The sequence below is a fragment of the Maylandia zebra genome, linkage group LG18 (genome assembly GCF_041146795.1).
Source record: "Maylandia zebra isolate NMK-2024a linkage group LG18, Mzebra_GT3a, whole genome shotgun sequence".
Taxonomy (NCBI): Eukaryota; Metazoa; Chordata; class Actinopteri; order Cichliformes; family Cichlidae; genus Maylandia; species Maylandia zebra.
In genome coordinates, this window is record NC_135184.1 from 19,384,425 (window position 1) to 19,402,716 (window position 18,292).

The following is an 18,292-nucleotide window of genomic DNA, read 5'->3' on the forward strand; positions in this document are numbered from 1 at the left end:
AGAGAGCCAGTGGCTGCTTCTGTCTGCAGATTATGAGATAGAGAATTGGGAAACTGCTCTGAGACCAGACAGCAAACAATCATCAGTTCCTGCAAATGTAGTTGCTCAACTCAGTATGATGAAAGCGTGGTGTGGTACCAAAGAAAGAACAGCTGAGTTTCACAGGTCAGAGTCACGCCGTAACATATTCATGTCTGACTGAGAGGTTTTATTTATGTCTTATTGATAAAATTAAGCATCAATACAAGGAAAACAGGTGAGTGATAAGCACTGAACATCCATCCATCCATTCTCTGCAGGGTTGGCCTTCCTATTGCTTTCAGAACTGTCCTAATTCTTCATGGCACAGATTCAAGGTGGTGGAAGCAATTTTCAGAGATTTTGGTCCATATTGACATGACATGCATCACACATTTGCTGCAGATTTGTTGGTTGCACATCCATGATGTGAATCTCCTGCTCCACAACTTCCCAAAGGTGCTCAGTCAGACTGAGATCTGTTGACTGTGGAGGCCGTTTGAGTAAAGTGAACTAATTCTCACATTCAAGAAAACAGTTTGAGGTTATTTGAGCTTTGTGACATTGTGTGCTTCTCTGCTGAAAGGAACTATCAGAAGATGGGTATGCTGTGAAGCTTTTTCAGACCATTCCATATAAACCCCAGAGGTGGTTGTGTGGGAAACTCCCATTAGGTTAGCAGTTTCTGAACACTTAGACCAGCTCATCTTGGACCAACAACCATGCCACGATCAGAGTCACCTACATCAACCTTTTCTTCCTTATTCTTATGCTCGACTTCAGAATTAACATGTTAAATGCATTGAATGGCTGTGTGATTAGCTCATTAGATATTAAAAAACAGTTGAATGGGTGTACCTAGTCAGTTGCTCAGTGCCTGTATTTCCCCAAATTAACATGAATAATTTATTGTAAAAAAATACAAATTAGCTGAAGACAAGATTTGTCTCCAGAAAGTCCTTTAATGGAGCACTTCAGGTCCAATGAACAGGCAAAAATATAATTAAATAAAACTGAAAAGAACTAATAAGTCGATTACTATGCATATATACGTAGACAAATCTATAAGACAAAGTTAAAGAAGCATGCATCAGCATTTACTGCTTCAATATGTCTGCATAAAACTTAATGTAGCTTCTAGTGTGGCTGCAGATTTTTGGGGGGTTGCTATGTATCTTCTTACAGCAGTGAAACACCCAAATATACTGAATAACTATAACATTTTGTCTGGCTTTTCCACGGTAACATATTCAGTTTTCAAAGCAACTCATTAAAATCTGCAAAGCAAAAAAAGGTTTAGTACTACTTGCTTTCCTATATCCCATAAGGCCATCGCTATATTGAGATGAGAAAAACAAACAAGATTTTCACATATAAAAAATGTTTTAGTTTTATTCCCTGAATGATTGCATTAATATGAAAGAGCAGCTATAATGTCAGCTTGAGAATACAATTAGTAAATAAAATATGGATAAAGAGGTTTTTACTTCCTCATTTCTGACCTTCAAAGCTGATCCTAAGGATTAGCTGGAAGTTAAAAAAAAATCACAATAACTTTTAGGGGAAAGTAATGTGTGAGAGTCACTGACTGCAAATCAAATAACTTCTGGCAGATTAGGAGAAAAGTTGATTGATGTGCTCAGTCCTTGTCACCTAAACCAAGTTTGTAATATAAATGTGTAAAAAAAGAAGAAAAAAAGAGAAAAAAGTAATCAAGTAAAGTCAAAGTCAAAGACGTATTAATAACTTCTGTCAGCTTTCCAGATTGAAAAACTAGAGTATGGTCATTATGCTCCCGAGGATGGGGCAAACAAACTTCATTCCTATTGACATTTGATAAAGGCACGTCACATTGATGGATATTAGCTGTCTCGGTCATCTGAATGTAAAGCAGGAGCACTTTGGCGTCTCTAGACAGCCATCCGTTGTTACTGACGGCCTTGTCCCACACAAACTGATGTGATGTGACAGTGTTAGAAGCACAGTGGCAGTTTCATGCGACGAAGCCAGCTGGCTTCACAATCAATAAACAGGGTGCTAACTCTAATAGTCTACACCTGATCCACGAAAAAACCCAACAACAGACAAGCTATTTTTGTTTTCTACCATGCACTCAATTTCTTTGGAGGATGTGAAATAAGCAAATATAACACAAGCAATATAAACAGGTTCAAGTTTGAGTGATAAACAAAACCAATTAATGTCAAAAAAAGTCAAAGGACGTTTGTCATTTGCCACTTTCTTGCAGTCACAGTAAATCTTTGAATTTCTATGAACAGATATTAAGGTATTCGTTTTTCTAAAAGGTGTACATATTGTCCAAGATTTGAGACACACAGAGAGGGAGACCAGTAGGTATTCTAGTCTAGAGTATTAAAACATGCATGTGTACATATGTACAGAAACACCAAAAGCTTGTGTGATGTCAGGCTGATGGGGCTGATGTGGTCACAGGCGCTCTTCTATTTCTTTTGGAGTTTTGTGTTTCTGCTTTTCTCCCTAGCCGCCAGCGATCGCCTCTTCCTGCTGGACAGGGCTCCCACAGGTCGGATCTTCATCTCAGAGAAGTCGAGGGATGTCAGGTGGCCCTTCCACGGTTCCCAGTTCACCCCCTGACAGCAAAAACAGCAGATTGAGAGAGAAGCTGATTGGGGCAAAGTAGGGAAGAGGAAAAATGCCGTATGTTTAGACAGGAGAGTCGTAATGAAAGGGGGAGACAGCGAGCGGAGAGATCGAGTCGCGAAAGAGGCAAGTGGCATGACAGGCAGGCGGAATGACATGCAGTAATAAATACCTACCGCTGCTTCATTTCATGTGAGTACAAACTTGTTTTGACTGTTATTGCATTTTGCCGACAAACATTGCAGGAGACATCTGCAACGGCAATATTATGGATGAAATCTCGACAAGAGCAGAGAAATCCCCTGGCATTTCCTTCGGTATCAGTCTTCCTTAGACATAATAACTGTTGTTGTTACCCGAGCAGCCTGGTAAAAACACTTATGGTTTATAGCTGGTGTGAGAAATGTGTTTTCTTATCACTTCTGATGGATGTTGGCCATTTCTGCTTCACCTCAACAATCCAAAACAAGTAGAAGTGGGCTGGGGTGAAGCTGTCTTTGATTGCTGACCAGGGAGCAGCCTCCCAGAAAGCTTTTTTTTTTTAGCTTCTTTTTGTTCTTGTTGTTTCCATATAAGATGCTTAGTAAAGATCCTAAATAACAGGGATGTGTTTTTCCTTCACAGCAGTTAGTTGCGGTACTTGTGTGTTGTTTTAAATCCTAACAGACAATGTTGTAATATATACTGTGAAAAATGGTTAGAAAGGCAACTAAAAATGCATCTGATCTTCAAAATGGAAATGGAAAATGGATTGCATTCAAAGAGCTCTTTTCCAATAGTTTTGGCTGCTCAAAGTACTTTTACACCAAAAGCTGCATTCACCTATTCGCACAGTGCCCACTAATACAGATTTATGGATAACCTGCTCTGCATCGCGGGTCACAGCTGGACAGTAACTATGAAATTACATATTTTCAGACTGAAGAGGACTGATAAATAAAAAGAGTAAAAAAGATTTTTGAAATCCAAATGTTTTCTTCAGTATAGTAAAACTCCTAAACTGTTTAGGAGGCAAGCTTTCAGTAATGTTTGCCATAAACATAAAAATGTAATGGTAGAGATGGACTGATGGGACTTGTCCAGAAAACCCATGTTGTTAACTGGTCACGGTCTTAGGGTAATTACAGTGTTAATACAAGTCTATTATGATTCCACCAACTGGTGAAGCGGTATGGTATAACGATCATACAGTAAAAGTGTGACTTAATGCAGAGCTTAGATTTTATGTTGCCCATCTGGACAAATGGAGCACAAAAGATAAAGGTGCTAGATTTTGTACAGCAGATGAGCAGTATCTTCAATCATGACCTTAAGAAATATGAGTCCAACAAAGAATATATGCAGGCCCTGAGAGATGAATCTGGCCCGAACATCAACATTACTGAAGCGGTGTTGGATCATCTTGACATAGAATGGAACAAAAGGAAGAAACATCCAGAGAAGAGCGTTGAATGATCTTCAAAAACACCCAGAAAACTATTTCTGAAGGCTACTTAAAGAAATGATAAAAACGATTTCTTGAATAAAGGTGTTCAGATCAAATATTAATTTTCAAGCTCATTAGCAATGCACTAGCTGTTTCTGCATGTATGAATGTTTGCACATTTCAATAAATCACTGCACATATTTCCCATTTTCATTAAAGAAATATAAAGAAATGAGTCTCAAGACATTTGCACAATACTGTTGATTTAAATATGCGTGTGTGTGTTTTTGTGTATGCTATCCAGAAAACTAGAAAATCAACACTGAGTCCAATAAACCAGAGTTTGCTGCTGCTGAGGTGCTACAGTCTCATTCACTTACCATGCTGTGCCTGGTTTCACCCCATTTGCCGTTAAGGTTGGCCAGGTGGCAGTTTTTGTACCACCAGGCGCCACGGTGACTCAGAGCACAGTTGGTCAGGGCAATGTCATTATCTGAATCAATGGTAGTCCAGGGGAGGCCTTGGTGGTAGGTCATGGCATCACCTGGGGATCATCGAGAAAATTAGGATTGCACCGTTATTACCGTAAGATGGAAGAAATTGAATATAATGCCAAACTCAGGGTGATTCAGTTCTGTAGCACATGTTGTTTCAGCACACTGAGTTATATGTAGACACAGCATAGCTCTCGCTGTGTGTGTCTGTGTCTGTCTGGCTTCAAAGCCCACTTAAGCCTTGCTTTCATCCCTATATAGATACTGTCTATAAGTGACTGAATGTAAGTTTCTGAAACAAATATCCCACCTACTGTTGGGTACATTTCTTTCTCAGCATCCTACAGCATGACCGGTGGGGTGCCTCCCGCTTGAAACCCTTCTATTTTCTGACCCTGTCTGTTTCATTGCTATTTTCGCCATCCCCTTTTGGCTATAACTCATTCCATTTAAGTGCCACAGAGAATATAATTCTTGAAGGCTGTTTGATTTGTCTGAACAGCCTCAGCCTTTTATGTTGCCTATAGTTAAGGAGGAAGAGTCACCTGCTGTCCCACTGTATTTGCCAATGGTGAGCTTGAACTTCTGCTTGACTGGTGCAATCTTAAAGTTGTCGTATACAGCATACGCTCTCTCTGAGCCCACACCCAAATCAAACCTCAGCTCATACTGAGTAGGAGTGTTGGTAAGCTCGTATATTTTATCGAGACCTGAGGGAAAACACAAGCAGAGAATTTCAAGAACACACTAGACATTCCTCTAATGCTCAAATGTGCATGTTTATGCCTGTCTGCAGAAAAGCCCTCTTTCCCAAAACACTGAAGTGCTCACCAATCCAGAACTCCTCGGTTAAGTTGCCAAAACCTGCAATGTACTGCCTCCAGCGTTTCATAAAGTCCAGCTTGCCAATGTTACGGCGCTGAAGCACCTAAAAGTGGAAAGCACTCAAAGTGTTACACAAACATTTCAAATGGTTTGTTCTAACTATTTAGTGCTATCATTAGGGAGCTGAGCCCAATCGATACTGGATTTCCAGATTTGATGCAGAAAATACGTCTTGGAGTCTAATAAATTTTTATACACATAACCAGCATTGGGTCAGTTTGTTCACCACTGTTTCTTTGTTATTCAAAGCGAGACTAATACAGGTTGCCAGCATTGACCAGCCAATAAACTGATCAGCCTTTATTAGGGATTCCTTTGATTTAGCGTTGCATCTTCAAACAGGCATGGAGCTAAAAATCTAAACTGAATCAGGTGAGACCATTTTAGTCCCATGGCCCATTCAGACTCCAAAAGAAATGAATCCACTTCCCATAATACAACCCAGGAGCAAATAAGTGACACGCACATGCCAGTGTTCATGTAGTCACTCTCATTGTTAGACAAAAGTTCCACACCGTGAGCTTCTTTATTGATATCATATCAAAAATTCCTACCAGCCAGCCGCCTCCATCAGTGTCCATGTCGCAGTAAGCTTCTATAGGTTTGGAGCGGTCATTGTTAATATAGACTGTATAGACACCATTCCTCTTATTGCCGTTCTTCATGATCTGAACACAGTCCATGGGGAATGGGTGCAGGAGACCAACTGGTGACGGGGATGTTGTGAGAAGATTATTAGAGTTTTTTTCATACCGATGATTTTTGACAGAGTACGAGATGTTAAGTGACGTGGCACAAACCTGTTTTGAAGATGGTTTCTACCACCTTGCTCCTCTTGTTGCCCCTGTAGGCAATAATAGTGACAATGTACCTCTTCCCCATCTCAAGACTTGATGCAGCAAAGCTGCTCTCACCGGCTAGAAGCTGCTTTTCAACAGTCTGATGAAAACATATAACAGAACACTGAATATAATAGCATCACATTATGGATTTAACATTTCGGACTAAACAGAAAAGTAAATTGTGTTAGGTTTAATTACTTAGATCTCAATTTTAAAAAGACAGCAAACAGCAACAAAAGAAGCTGATTACTACCAGGTTTGCTTTGTTTATTGCCACAAGAGGTCAGTGTTCTACAGAGATTAAGATTAACATGCACCTTTAGCCCCAGTCAATTTCCCAAATGTCATTTAAATGACTGAGACTAGGAGAACATGTTGCCCAGAGATTCTGCTTATAACCAGTACAGAATAAGAGGAATCATCCTTCATCCTTCACCTTCAGGTCTTGTTTTTTTTTGCTGCTAAAGTTACACAAGAAGTGAAAACAACATAATATGTGAGAAATTGTGCGTTTGAATATTATAAGTGTGAATACCGTGCTCTATGGTGCAAACTCATCGGTGCTAATCATTATGGCGACTTACCTCCGTGTTTCCCTCTTCATCCCTGTAGGTGAGGATGTAACCCTCAATGTCAGCCAGAGGAGGAGTCCAAGTTAAAGAAGCAGAGTCCAGCGTCACATCTACAGCCCTCAGATCCTTGGGAGAATCAATGTCTGGTGGGTATGAGTGCAAATCAAAGTGGATTACAGCTCAGCAGTCATTTAGTCATTAATGCATTTGATAATATCATGTTTTCATTTGGTAAATAAACGTGTGCTCCATTTACAAGCCTTTAGCCCAAAAATTTAAACTGTGAAGAACAAATTAATGATTTCTATAAACAATAGGTACTTTTACATGATTTTTACTGATAATGTTAATCATTCGTCTGTCTATTATTTTCCTCTGTGAACCTAAAATGTAGAGCTTTTGATTCAGGCCGATTAAATTGGCAATTTAGATTTTCAGACTTTCTCCACATGAAGCACAACACAAGATATGACAACCATCTACCTGCACAGTTACAATTTGCCTGTGCAGATAAGCTAATACTTGTGCTTTCTCATTTAAATGCTTTGGGAGTTTGACCTGAAGCAGAAGCTGAGATAATTTGTCTGACACTGAGATGCCTGTTAGAGCAGTTGGAGCTTTAACCTCCCATGGATCAAGAAATTAGGGGAAGTCTATGCCACCATAAGGTGCAAAATCATCCCAAACCATTTTCTGTTTGTATTAAAAAAATTACTTCTTTTTTTTTTGTAAATAAAAGGGAAAAACAGCGTGAAGAGTGACATTTTGAGCAGCACCTTGGGTATCATAAGGAGAATGAAACGCTCCTGACAAATCTGTGAAACAGTTTGGTTCGAGACAGCTTTAAATGACATAATAATGGTGCTTTTTACTAGGTCCAATAAAGTCACAAATATAATAACATGTTCCTTTATGTGTCCCAGATGATATCGTTTGACACAGTAACGCTCCTGTTTGAACACAGCACCACACTGGCCTTCTGCCCGCTGACGAGTTACGACGAGAAAAGTTTATCATCCAAAACTCGGTCATTTTCTGCCTAATTGAAAAAGACCCAGCTTTCACTCAGTGCTCCCAGATGATTTTACAGATCATCTGTGAATCACAAAGATGCCCCTGTTGTAACACAATCACCACGTGCTGCTGCTTTTTACTTCAAACTAACCTCTGAGGCCCGCCATGTGACCTGACCTCCCAGGCCTCTGGGAATCATATTCCAGTCAGAGAGGTGGTCTTCGATACTTTAGAGGTTCCAAACAAACAAATATTGACTCTGTGATTGCATGTTAGTTCATTTAAAAATCTCCAGCTATACTTAATCTTTGATCCCTCTCAATACCAAGCTATGCCAAGAAGTACAACTTATACTGTTTGTCATCAGAAAGAAATGTAAAAAGATTTCTAGTCAACTCCACAGCAGTCAAGTCGGTGCAAACTGCTGGTCTCTTCATCAGAAACTCACTGAGTTTGAATGATCTGCAGCTGCTCAGAGAACGTGATGCCTTTTTGCCTTTTTTTCCAACCAATAAACCCCCAAAACTAGGGCATATGTACTTTAGTAATAATTTACTGGTCTCAGGTTCGGATCTTTTTATTACCGGTATAAAAGCAATAACATGTTTGAGCTTTTGCATTTGAAAACACCTGGGACTGATTACTAAAAGAAGGTACTGATGGACCCTTTGCAGCTTTTCATGTCTAGTAAGAAAGAATAAATAAATTGCTTTGGATGAACTACAATTTAATGGTGTCTTCCTCTGCCTCTCTAGGAAATTGTAATAAATTCTGACTGGTAGTTTTTGTGCAATACTGCTGACACATAACAAAAGGACACTCAAATGTTGCTGTTCATTATCAAGGAAATAATCTTGAGCTGCACCATTGTTTATTCTTTTGGGCATTCTCCATCTTGCCATGATGTGTCATAAAATTTAGTTGGGTAGATTTTTGGGGGGCTTTCTCATCCAAACAGAGAGTCAGACCCACAAACAGGTAAACACTGTTTAAAAGTAATGGGTATTTTCAGCATTTACAGCCAGTTAAAGCTCAGAGTTGGCTCATGTAAACATTCAATTAAGGACTACTTTAATAGGAGAAACTGGTTTTGCAACATCCTGCTGCTCTGCCCAAATGCATCAATGTATTTAACAGTAGAACCCAAGCCTGCAACAAATTTAAGAGAAGAAAAATGACCCTTTTCAATGTTTCATAAGAAAGAAGAGTTTCAATATCGCCAAAAGGGGGGAAAAAATCCACTTGTTCATATTGTATTGACCTGTCTGTGCTTTTGTTGAAATCTTCCTGGTTGCTTTGTCCCCCTTGACAGCCCAGATGTAGACAGTGTAGAGAACTCCAGGCCTCAGGCTAGTCAGCATGTAAGAGGTCCTGTCAGACCCAACAGGGATTTCCTCACTAGAGCCCTCAGAAGAGGTGTAGGTAAGGATGTAGCCATCAATTTCTGCCTGGGCTGGATCCCATGACACAGTGAAGCTGGATTCTGTTTCATCTCGGGCTAAGAGGTTAGCAGGAGCATCCAGTTCTAAAGGAAGATGTTAGTAGAAGAGGTTTACTGCACTACTCATGCACATTTCAAGAACTGCTTGTGCAAACTACAAGATGTGTTGTTTCATCTTTCACTACATCAGGGGGATGAAACAACTTAGCTTGAATTTTCTACAAGCATTAGTATCATGATTGTGAGTACGTGATGAATACTGATGTTTTTTAAGTTCACTTTGTCCATTTAGAAACCTGCTGGTTTGCGTCACATTTCACAGGCCCAAAGTGGTTTAAAGGAAATGATGAGTCAGGACTTCAGTTAGAAACTATTCAGCTCCTAAGTGGTCTCTTTAACTGTGTTTTCATCACATCTAAAATTATATCTACTGATTCCTGCCTTAATGTGGTCTGATGATCCACTTAAGATTTTCTCTCGCCAAACAGGTGAATAGGAACATTCAGTTCTGTACAAAAACATGATTAAGAGCATAGAGAACAGAATAAAGACAGATTTGGGGGCAAATTACTTGATTTTTGTGAAGAGGATTAAAAATTTAAATTTAACTGCCTGTTTGATTGTCAGAAAGGAGAGTACTTATTACTTGAATATGGTATTTATATTTGATGATGCACTGAGATTTTTTGGTCAAATATTCCTCTGATATTGCTGAAAATGTCTTGTTTTTCTGTCAAGAAACATTTCAGTTTCGGATCTGTTTTTTCCTATGTTATAGGTCCAAGGTGCTGTAGTTTGAAGAAGAAAAGTGCTCGTGATCATCGCAGTTCAAAAACTGCTGACATACATTATGTCATGACTGAAAATGGCTTTAAGAGAACTCTTCAATCCATGCTTCCCTTGCAATCAAAGATGCTGAGAAGCAAGTGAAATTAACATACTGTTGAATAAAAGATGTTGAGATGAAGTTCTCCAATATGCTGGCTAACCTGAATGGATCTGAGTCTGCATGAATCAAGGAAGGGTCCTTCGACTGGAAAGGAACTATAAAAGGAGCAACTGCTCCGAATAGTGAGCATAATAGTCAATGGGAAAGAGCAGGCCAGAGTGCCTCCCTGCACTGCAGGCATGACTGACTCAGAGGAAATCGCTGGGTTGTTCCAGAACATGCTGTGAGCTGGCACATGACTGCTCAGGAAGAGCTGAGGTAAGTTATTGGGGAAATAGATGTCTGGGCTGCTTTCCCCCTTATTGACCCAAAGAAGTTGGCAAGTAGATGGATGAACTGATGAATGGATACATTGGAAAATTGCTTTAAACAAACAAGCTGATTCTGATTGGTCTACCATCTGAGAGACATTTTTTTAAGGTTTACAAGGAGGTTGACTTGCTGTCTTTTCAGAAAAGCTGTAATTATGGGGCATCTGAAGCTCTAGGGTATTAAACATGAATTTACTAGTCAGACAATTTGTTTTAACAAAACCGGCATCTGACACCTGTCTCAGCTTGTGTTGAGATCTTCCTGCTGGCTTTGTCTCCCTTGACAGCCCAGATGTAAAAAGTGAAGAGGAGCCCAGGCCTCAAACCAGTCAACAAATAATCAGACTCATCTGCCCCCACTGGGATTTCCCCACTAGAGCCGTCTTCAGAGGATGTGTAGGTTAGCATGTAGCCATCAATTTCTGCCTGGACGGGATCCCATGAAACACTGAAGCTGGATTCTGTTTCATCTTCTGCTAAGAGGTTAGCAGGCGCGTCCAGTTCTAGGAGAAGATATTAATACACAAACTCTAATGATGAATATTACAGTCATCTGGAATATTATGGGTGACAAATTAAATTAATCTAAAAAATGTGAAGGAATATAATAAATCCAGTTATTTGGTTGATAAACCTTGTGAAAACTGTATGTCAAGGTGACGGTAGACCAGTGCTGACAATTTAGAATTAATACTTTTGGAGGAATTGGGAAGGGTTAGCGATTTACTCAAACATGTTCAAACAATAATGATAAAGTCAGTATTTGTGTGAACAACTCGATTCTTCAACACATTCTGAACTCTCTTGGACAAACTATCTTGTCATTTCTTTAAGTAGTTTTCAGCATTAGTTCTCCAGACTTCAACAGAAGATCCACTGTGTTTTACACACAGCATTAGACACTCACTGATGTACGACTCCTGAGGTTTTGATGATGATTTTACTAAAAAAAATTCAAATTTTGATTCATCACTCCCTGAGCCCTGTGGCACTGATTTGCAGTCTGATTCCTCTGTGATTTAACATTCCTCAGTCTTCTCCCTGTTTCCCTTCCTTAAGAATCGCTTCTTGACAGCCACCTGTCCACTGAGACCATTTCTGACGAGGCTTCAGTGAACAATAGATGAATCTGAAGGAGAAATGCAAACATGTTCCACTTTGCTGACCAAAACTAAAGGGCCAGACACTCTCTCAGATCCTGTGGCAGGACTTTGCTGGTGTGTTTCCTACTTCCTAAAGACAGGACTTTCAGGTACTGTTCATCTGCTCTAGATAGCCTACCACTTCTTCTTTTCTCCTTAAATATTTTTGAGGACACCTGATATATGCCAAGATTTTGTCCAACAGGTAGTTCAGAAATTATATTTTATGCCTGTCAAACTGTGTTATCTTTGGCATTTTTCATAGATTCAAACAAGAAATGGGAACGAATTATATGTCTCTGCAACAGGCTGGTGGTAATAAAGAGCCTGAAAATACAATTTAAAATCAGTTATGTGTCATGTATAGACACCAATAAAGCCAGGGGGAACTATTGCTCAATAACTCAATAACTCTTGTCTGCCTCACTCGGAGCAAAATTTTAAAAAAATGAGGGATGACTCAAGACTTTTGGACAATATTGTATCTTTATACGTAACATAAAATATATTATCATGTAAGAGGCAAGGAAATGGGTTTTGTTTAACTTTGATATTAACCATTTAATGCTGAGGTTTGAAAAGAAAGTTAAATTTCTGAGACCTGTCTCAGCTTGTGTCGAGATCTTCCTGCTGGCTTTACTCCCTTTGACAGCCCAGATGTAGACAGTGTAGAGGACCCCAGGCCTCAGGCCAGTCAGCGTGTATGAAGTACTGTCAGACCCAATTACAATTTCTTCACTTGAGCCCTCAGAAGAGCTATATGTTAGCATGTAGCCATCAATTTCTGCCTGAGGGGGATCCCAGTGCACCCTGAAGCTGAACTCTGTCTCATCTTGGGCGAAGACGTTAGTAGGAGCATCCAGGTCTGCACAGGGAGTTGTAGTTAGTAGATACTGGTAAAAACACGTAATCACAGCTGTTGCAAACAGAAGAACTAAAAAAAATCAGCAGTGCAGAGCTTCACCTGTATCTAGAAGCAGAAGACACTGGAATAGATGTCAAACTTGGATTATACTCTGTGGTGAGCTTTAGCAGCTCTCTAGCCTTAAACAACAGCACCTCTTATATAAACCTGTTGTTTTTCATATATGACATATATGAAAAATCTTTTCAATGGTATCCAAAAATACCACATTCAACTATTTTGACACATTTTTTATTGAATCCAAGTTTGACGGCATGACACACTGCTATGTAAGCAGTGGTTCTAGGGGCTACTTGTAAGCAAAGAACATGGAAATTCTACATCGCATACATTTTACTAGGAGCAGGAAAACATTGTTAAGAACTGTTAAGAAACTAAAGTCATACTATGCTGTCAAGGAAAACTAATTCTATTACTAGCTCAGCCTGTTTCACCAGCTTGTGCCGTCACAGTCATTGTGATCCTGATGCGTAAAGATATTTTTTAAAGCACTCATACTTCTTGTTCTGCTGACTTTCTTCCAAAAACATCAATACCAGCAGACAGCAACAGCTGCTAATCTGCACAACAGCCAGATTAAGAGACATGAGAAGTGTCTTGCTCTGTTGACCAAGCAAAATGCTTCTGCTCAAACTTCTTATGAACATTCAACCCGAGGCTAAACTGGGCTGCTTTTAAATGAGGTGTACCACCTAATTATGTTAAACAGCGTTTTTCACACAGAGTTCAAGTTCCACTCTTGGCAGATGGATAAGAGGGGCTGGTGTGCTAAGTGTGTAATGTCTATATTAATGCTTTTCACACATTGTCAACCTAGCACGCACAAGATCAAGAGGTAGTAATTGACCAATTATCTGTATGTTTTTTAAGGTCGTACATAAAGGAGCTTAAGAAAAAGAGACCCTAAAATCAACCTTTACTTTAGTTCACAGACTGCTCCAAGTTCAAAGGCAGCAAAGAACAGTTGCGCTTTTGATCACTTTTCAGACAATCAAAGGCTATTGTGCAATCAGTAAAAAAGAGACAGAAGATAAAAGCATTTGTTTACACTTTCAGCACCATTGTTAAAAAAAAAAAGAGGGGATAAGAGTTTCTTTTTTCTGCCTTACCTTTGTAGATATTCCTAGCTGACCTCCAAAATATGATTCCTCTGTGGGAGTCTTCAATGACGGACAGCCAAATAATCAAATCAGTCTCTACTGTAATGTTTCCCCTTTCAGCACTTACTTGTTTCAGCTTCTGTTGAACTCTTTCCGCTGACTTTGTCTCCCTTATAGGCCCAGATATAGACAGTATGGAGAACTCCAGGCCTCAAGCCTATCAGCCTGTATGAGGTACTATCACGTGCTACAGAGATGTCTGAACTGGATCCCTCAGCAGAAGTGTAACTCAGCATGTATCCCTCTATTCCAGCCTGGGCTTGATCCCAGGAGACTGTTGCAGTGTCCTCTGTTACTTCGGTAGTGACGAGATTTGTTGGAGCATCAATATCTGAAGACGTAAAAAAGCAAAGAAAAAAAAGCATCAAAAAGAGCTGAAAAAGTCAAACAACCCATTAGAAATATGTTCATATATGCATCCACATACATCCCACACGTGGATACTAAATGAATAAGACGAAATTCTACATAAAAAATATAGAAAAAGAAAATAAACATTGAAGGAACAGAAGCAGACGGGACTGTAGAGAAACTGCACGTTCTGAACCAGAATACTAAATACGGCTGCTGAACTCACTTAAAGGTAAAGCAGTGAAGTGGTATTTTTATTAAATGTAAACACTAGCTAAATGCCAGATTTAAATGTGTGATGTTGAGAGTTTCTTGACATTATTGGCACAGTTTGCTTCCTCGGTATATTGAGATAGTCTGTTCCAGATTTTGGGGGCATAAACACCAAAAGCTGCATCCCCAATTTCTCTCTGTGAGGAATACTGTATATCTAAGAGTTTGGCAGCAGAGGATGTTTGAGTGCGAGCCAGGATATAAAGTGACAGACTTTCAGAAATATAAGATGGTCCAGATGGTCCAATGCCATTTAAGTAAGAGTATTTTTAAAGCAGTTCTGCAAGATACTGGAAGCTAATGTAGCTCTGCTAAAACTGGAGCGATGTGCTCTGTTATTCTCTCGTTTTACTTAATAACCTTGCAGCAGAGTATTGGATAAGCTGCAGTCTACTGATAATCTTTTTAGGAAGTCCAACAAAATGAGAATTGCAGTAATCCAGTCTACTAAAAATGAAAAAAAATTCTGAGTCGTGGCGAGCCAGGAGAGTCATATTTTGGCGATATTTCTAAGATGAAGGAAAGCTGCCTTGAGTTAATGCAGGGTTTAAAGCTCAAATCAGAATGTCAAACAATGCCATGACCTTTTACTTGAAATCGTACTGTGTCACCTGTTGTTGCTCACTTATAAATAAACTTGGTTTTTGAGCCAATTAAAAGATTTTCCATTTTGTCTTTGTTAAGTTAAAAAAAGAAAAAAACTGTTGTCATCCATCTATTAATGTCAGTTGCTAGAGAGTTCACAACATCACTGACATTGGTCTCTACAGAAACATATAGCTGTAGACTATGGCAATCAATATTGATAAGGTTGTATAATGAAAAAAAAAAGAACTCTATATAATAAGAAAAGTAGAATACCTGGACAACATCAGCCAGGGTCTATTGGCAAACTTTACAAGACTAAACAACATAACCCTGAAGTAAATCCTCATAAATACATGACCTGGGTTTTCTGTCAGTGCCTTTTATAATAGCCAATATAATAGCCAATAATTTTTTTAGTTATTGGTAATTATTAGTGTATTTTATGCATCACCACCTGGTATGGCAACAGCACCGCCTACAACCGCAAAGCTCTCCAGCGAGTAGTGCGGTGCTCTGAACGGATAATTGGAGGTGAGCTTCCCTCCCTCCAAGACATCTACAGGAAGCGGTGCCTGAGGAAAGCGGGGAGGATCATCAAGGACTCCAGTCACCCCAGCCATAAACTGTTCAGACTACTTCCATCAGGAAGGAGGTTCTGCAGCATCCGGTCCCGTACCAGCAGACTGAGAGACAACTTTTTCCATCAGGCCATCAGACTGCTGAACACGTCATAGACACCTCACCTTCACTACTGGAACTTCAACATTATGCACTCCATACTGTACAGTAATGCCACTGTTTTGCACATGTCTCAACTCTGTATATTTTTATATATTTTATTTATTGTTGACTCTATTTAATTTGTAAAATATGTGTACACACACACACACACACGTAGAAAAACATTTAGTATACACATCCAGAAATTTTTTTTTTTTTTTTTTGCATATACTATTATATATTATACATATATTTATTAGTTTCAGATTTAGCCATTCGTATATTTTGCCTGTTTATGTTATTGTATTTTGCACAACTCTGTTGCTTGTGAAGCTCGCACACAAGAATTTCACTCGCATGTGCTGTACCAATGTACCTGCACATGTGATGTGACAATAAAAGTGATTTGATTTGATTTGATTATTATGGTTTTATATTTTTACAAATATTTTAAATTTTTTATTAAGGGTTATTGTGGTGTACTTTATGTGTATGAATGCTGGGCAGACTTTTCAAAACTGAAAGCATCACAAATGTGTAAGATATAGTCACAGTAACTCCACCGATGAGGTGATGAGGGCTGTTGCTAACAGTCAAACATCAGTTGATGAGAAAGAGCCAGAAAGATCTCTGTGGTTAATAGACAGTACTTAACACTTGTTAAACCGAACATTAAAATTGAAGGGTTATACAGAGAGGACTTTAAGAAGTTAACATCTAACTTCTGCAGACACCATTATTCTTTTTTCTTAGAAACATGTAAGTAGTCTATAATTACCCACTTAGCCACCAGTTGCGCATGGATTTGATAGACAGACTTCTTGCCCATTAGTTCACTTTAGCTGATTTAACACCACATTGCAGCCCTGCATTCTTCTAGACATTCCTTGAAGCAAGGACACTATGATGCTGTCAGATCAGACATTAGCAGTCTTCACAGTCTTTCCTGGAAGACCGACAATGTGTTGTGCTTTTCTTGATGTGTGCACAGAAAGTGAAAAAAAGAGTGGGGGAGACAATAAAATAGAATAATAAAAACAATAAAAACTGAAGACAGCTTCAGAGACATTCAAATTGCTGACTTTCTTACCTCAACACAGCTGGCAAAATTGAGGTGAAGTTCAAATTGTTGGTTTTGGAAACAAAACCAACAAATTGTGACACAGGAAATGTGTTCGGCCAGGCATTTTCTGACCATTTCACAAGCGCTTCTAAAAGGTTTCACCGACCCCTGAAAAACAGCCCGTTCAAATACTGATGGCTGTCTCGCCTTTTTAGTCAGCAGGTCAGGCTGTAACATGGCACATTCGTGATACACATTTTTATCCAACAGAAATGTACATAAGCCTGTTACTGTTTTATTAATGGATGCTGAAGATTAAAAAAAATGAACAAAAGGAGAATTTGTAACATCAAAGCAACCTAGGTTACTGATCTGTTCATTGCACTGTAATGCATGAGCTGTAGAGGAAAGACAAGCAGACCAGAACATCGAGCTTCTGTTTCGGTGGCTCGAGGAAATATGAAGGATGCATACAAGACTCTGGTGAAGCTGTGAGTGTTGTCTGGATGGGCTCTGGGGTCGGTCGAGGTACTCATCATGAAAGTGTAGAGGGAGAGCAACAAAGAAAGTAAGACTGGAAATAAAGTCACAGAGGCATAGTAGGAGAGACACAAAGGAAGTGAAGGGAAATGTAAAAGTAATCATCATTTAGGATTATTCCTCTGTGGCAGCAGTTGAGTCGAGGTCGTTCTTGTGTCAGTGTGCAGTGTGCATCGTGAAAACTGATTGATGATGCATCCAAGAGAAGAAAGGAAGTGTGCAACTGTCAAACTCTATATCCCCTCTTTGTCTCTCCTCTCCTCTCCCTCTGTCACTTCCCTGTCCTTGTGGCTGCACTGCCTGACAGCCTGTCATGAGCTAAACCACAGAAAGAATTTATAATAGCTCCTTTTTATTAGAGCTGTGTGTTTCCTCCAAGGCCTCGAAATGAGAGGTCATTCACTTTTCTAAGCACCTTAACTGAAAAACACTAAACAAGCTTAGTGTTGAACATTTAAGAACATTTTGAAATTAATGACTAATAATGTCAGTTCTGCACCAGAACTGCATGACCTAAAAACAGGAAGTGGCAGTATGCACCACCAGGGAGATGTCATTGCATTCTGGAAATTGGCAGTAACTGTGAGGTGTGAGGCAATAACATATGATGCATGTGGCACAACATATAAAGCCTGTTAGTGCAAAAATGTTTTTCGTTTTGAATTGATCTAAAACACTTGAAAGAACTTATCAGTTTGAATATCTTCATTCTTTTCATCATTCATTATTCAATTATTTGCTATGTGACCTGAACAAAGCTCCTTTAGAACATAGCGGTAGCATTTAGGGCAAGCAAGGCTGGCAGTGCCTTTCCAATAAAATCAGAAAATCACTATAAAAAAAATGAACTTACCGTAGTCTCTCTCCTTTCATCTTAAATAGCATTTTGCCATAGAACCTGTCTTACTGCCTTTAAATTACTGCCATCGTGTGTCCACAGTTGGCTATTGTCTCTG

General features: G+C 39.3%; 1 protein-coding gene across 3 annotated transcripts in view; it reads right to left on the reverse strand.

The window, feature by feature from the left end:
* Positions 1 to 1,382: 1,382 nt before the first annotated feature.
* The window catches only part of tnn (tenascin N), a 41,636-nt gene continuing 24,726 nt past the window's right edge, over positions 1,383 to 18,292 (reverse strand). Inside the window, exons 9-19 of one of the 3 annotated variants that reach the window (XM_004542653.4) lie at positions 13,869 to 14,132; positions 12,318 to 12,581; positions 10,811 to 11,077; positions 9,135 to 9,398; positions 6,872 to 7,002; positions 6,246 to 6,384; positions 6,000 to 6,151; positions 5,392 to 5,488; positions 5,106 to 5,270; positions 4,447 to 4,610; positions 1,383 to 2,630 (exon numbers count right to left, since the gene is read on the reverse strand). In XM_004542653.4, the coding sequence (XP_004542710.3) occupies positions 2,481 to 2,630; positions 4,447 to 4,610; positions 5,106 to 5,270; positions 5,392 to 5,488; positions 6,000 to 6,151; positions 6,246 to 6,384; positions 6,872 to 7,002; positions 9,135 to 9,398; positions 10,811 to 11,077; positions 12,318 to 12,581; positions 13,869 to 14,132 (2,057 nt within the window). In that variant the 3' untranslated portion in view covers positions 1,383 to 2,480. The remainder of the gene's footprint in view (positions 2,631 to 4,446; positions 4,611 to 5,105; positions 5,271 to 5,391; positions 5,489 to 5,999; positions 6,152 to 6,245; positions 6,385 to 6,871; positions 7,003 to 9,134; positions 9,399 to 10,810; positions 11,078 to 12,317; positions 12,582 to 13,868; positions 14,133 to 18,292) is intronic. The other 2 variants (XM_004542654.4, XM_012916684.3) reach the window with 2 other exon arrangements.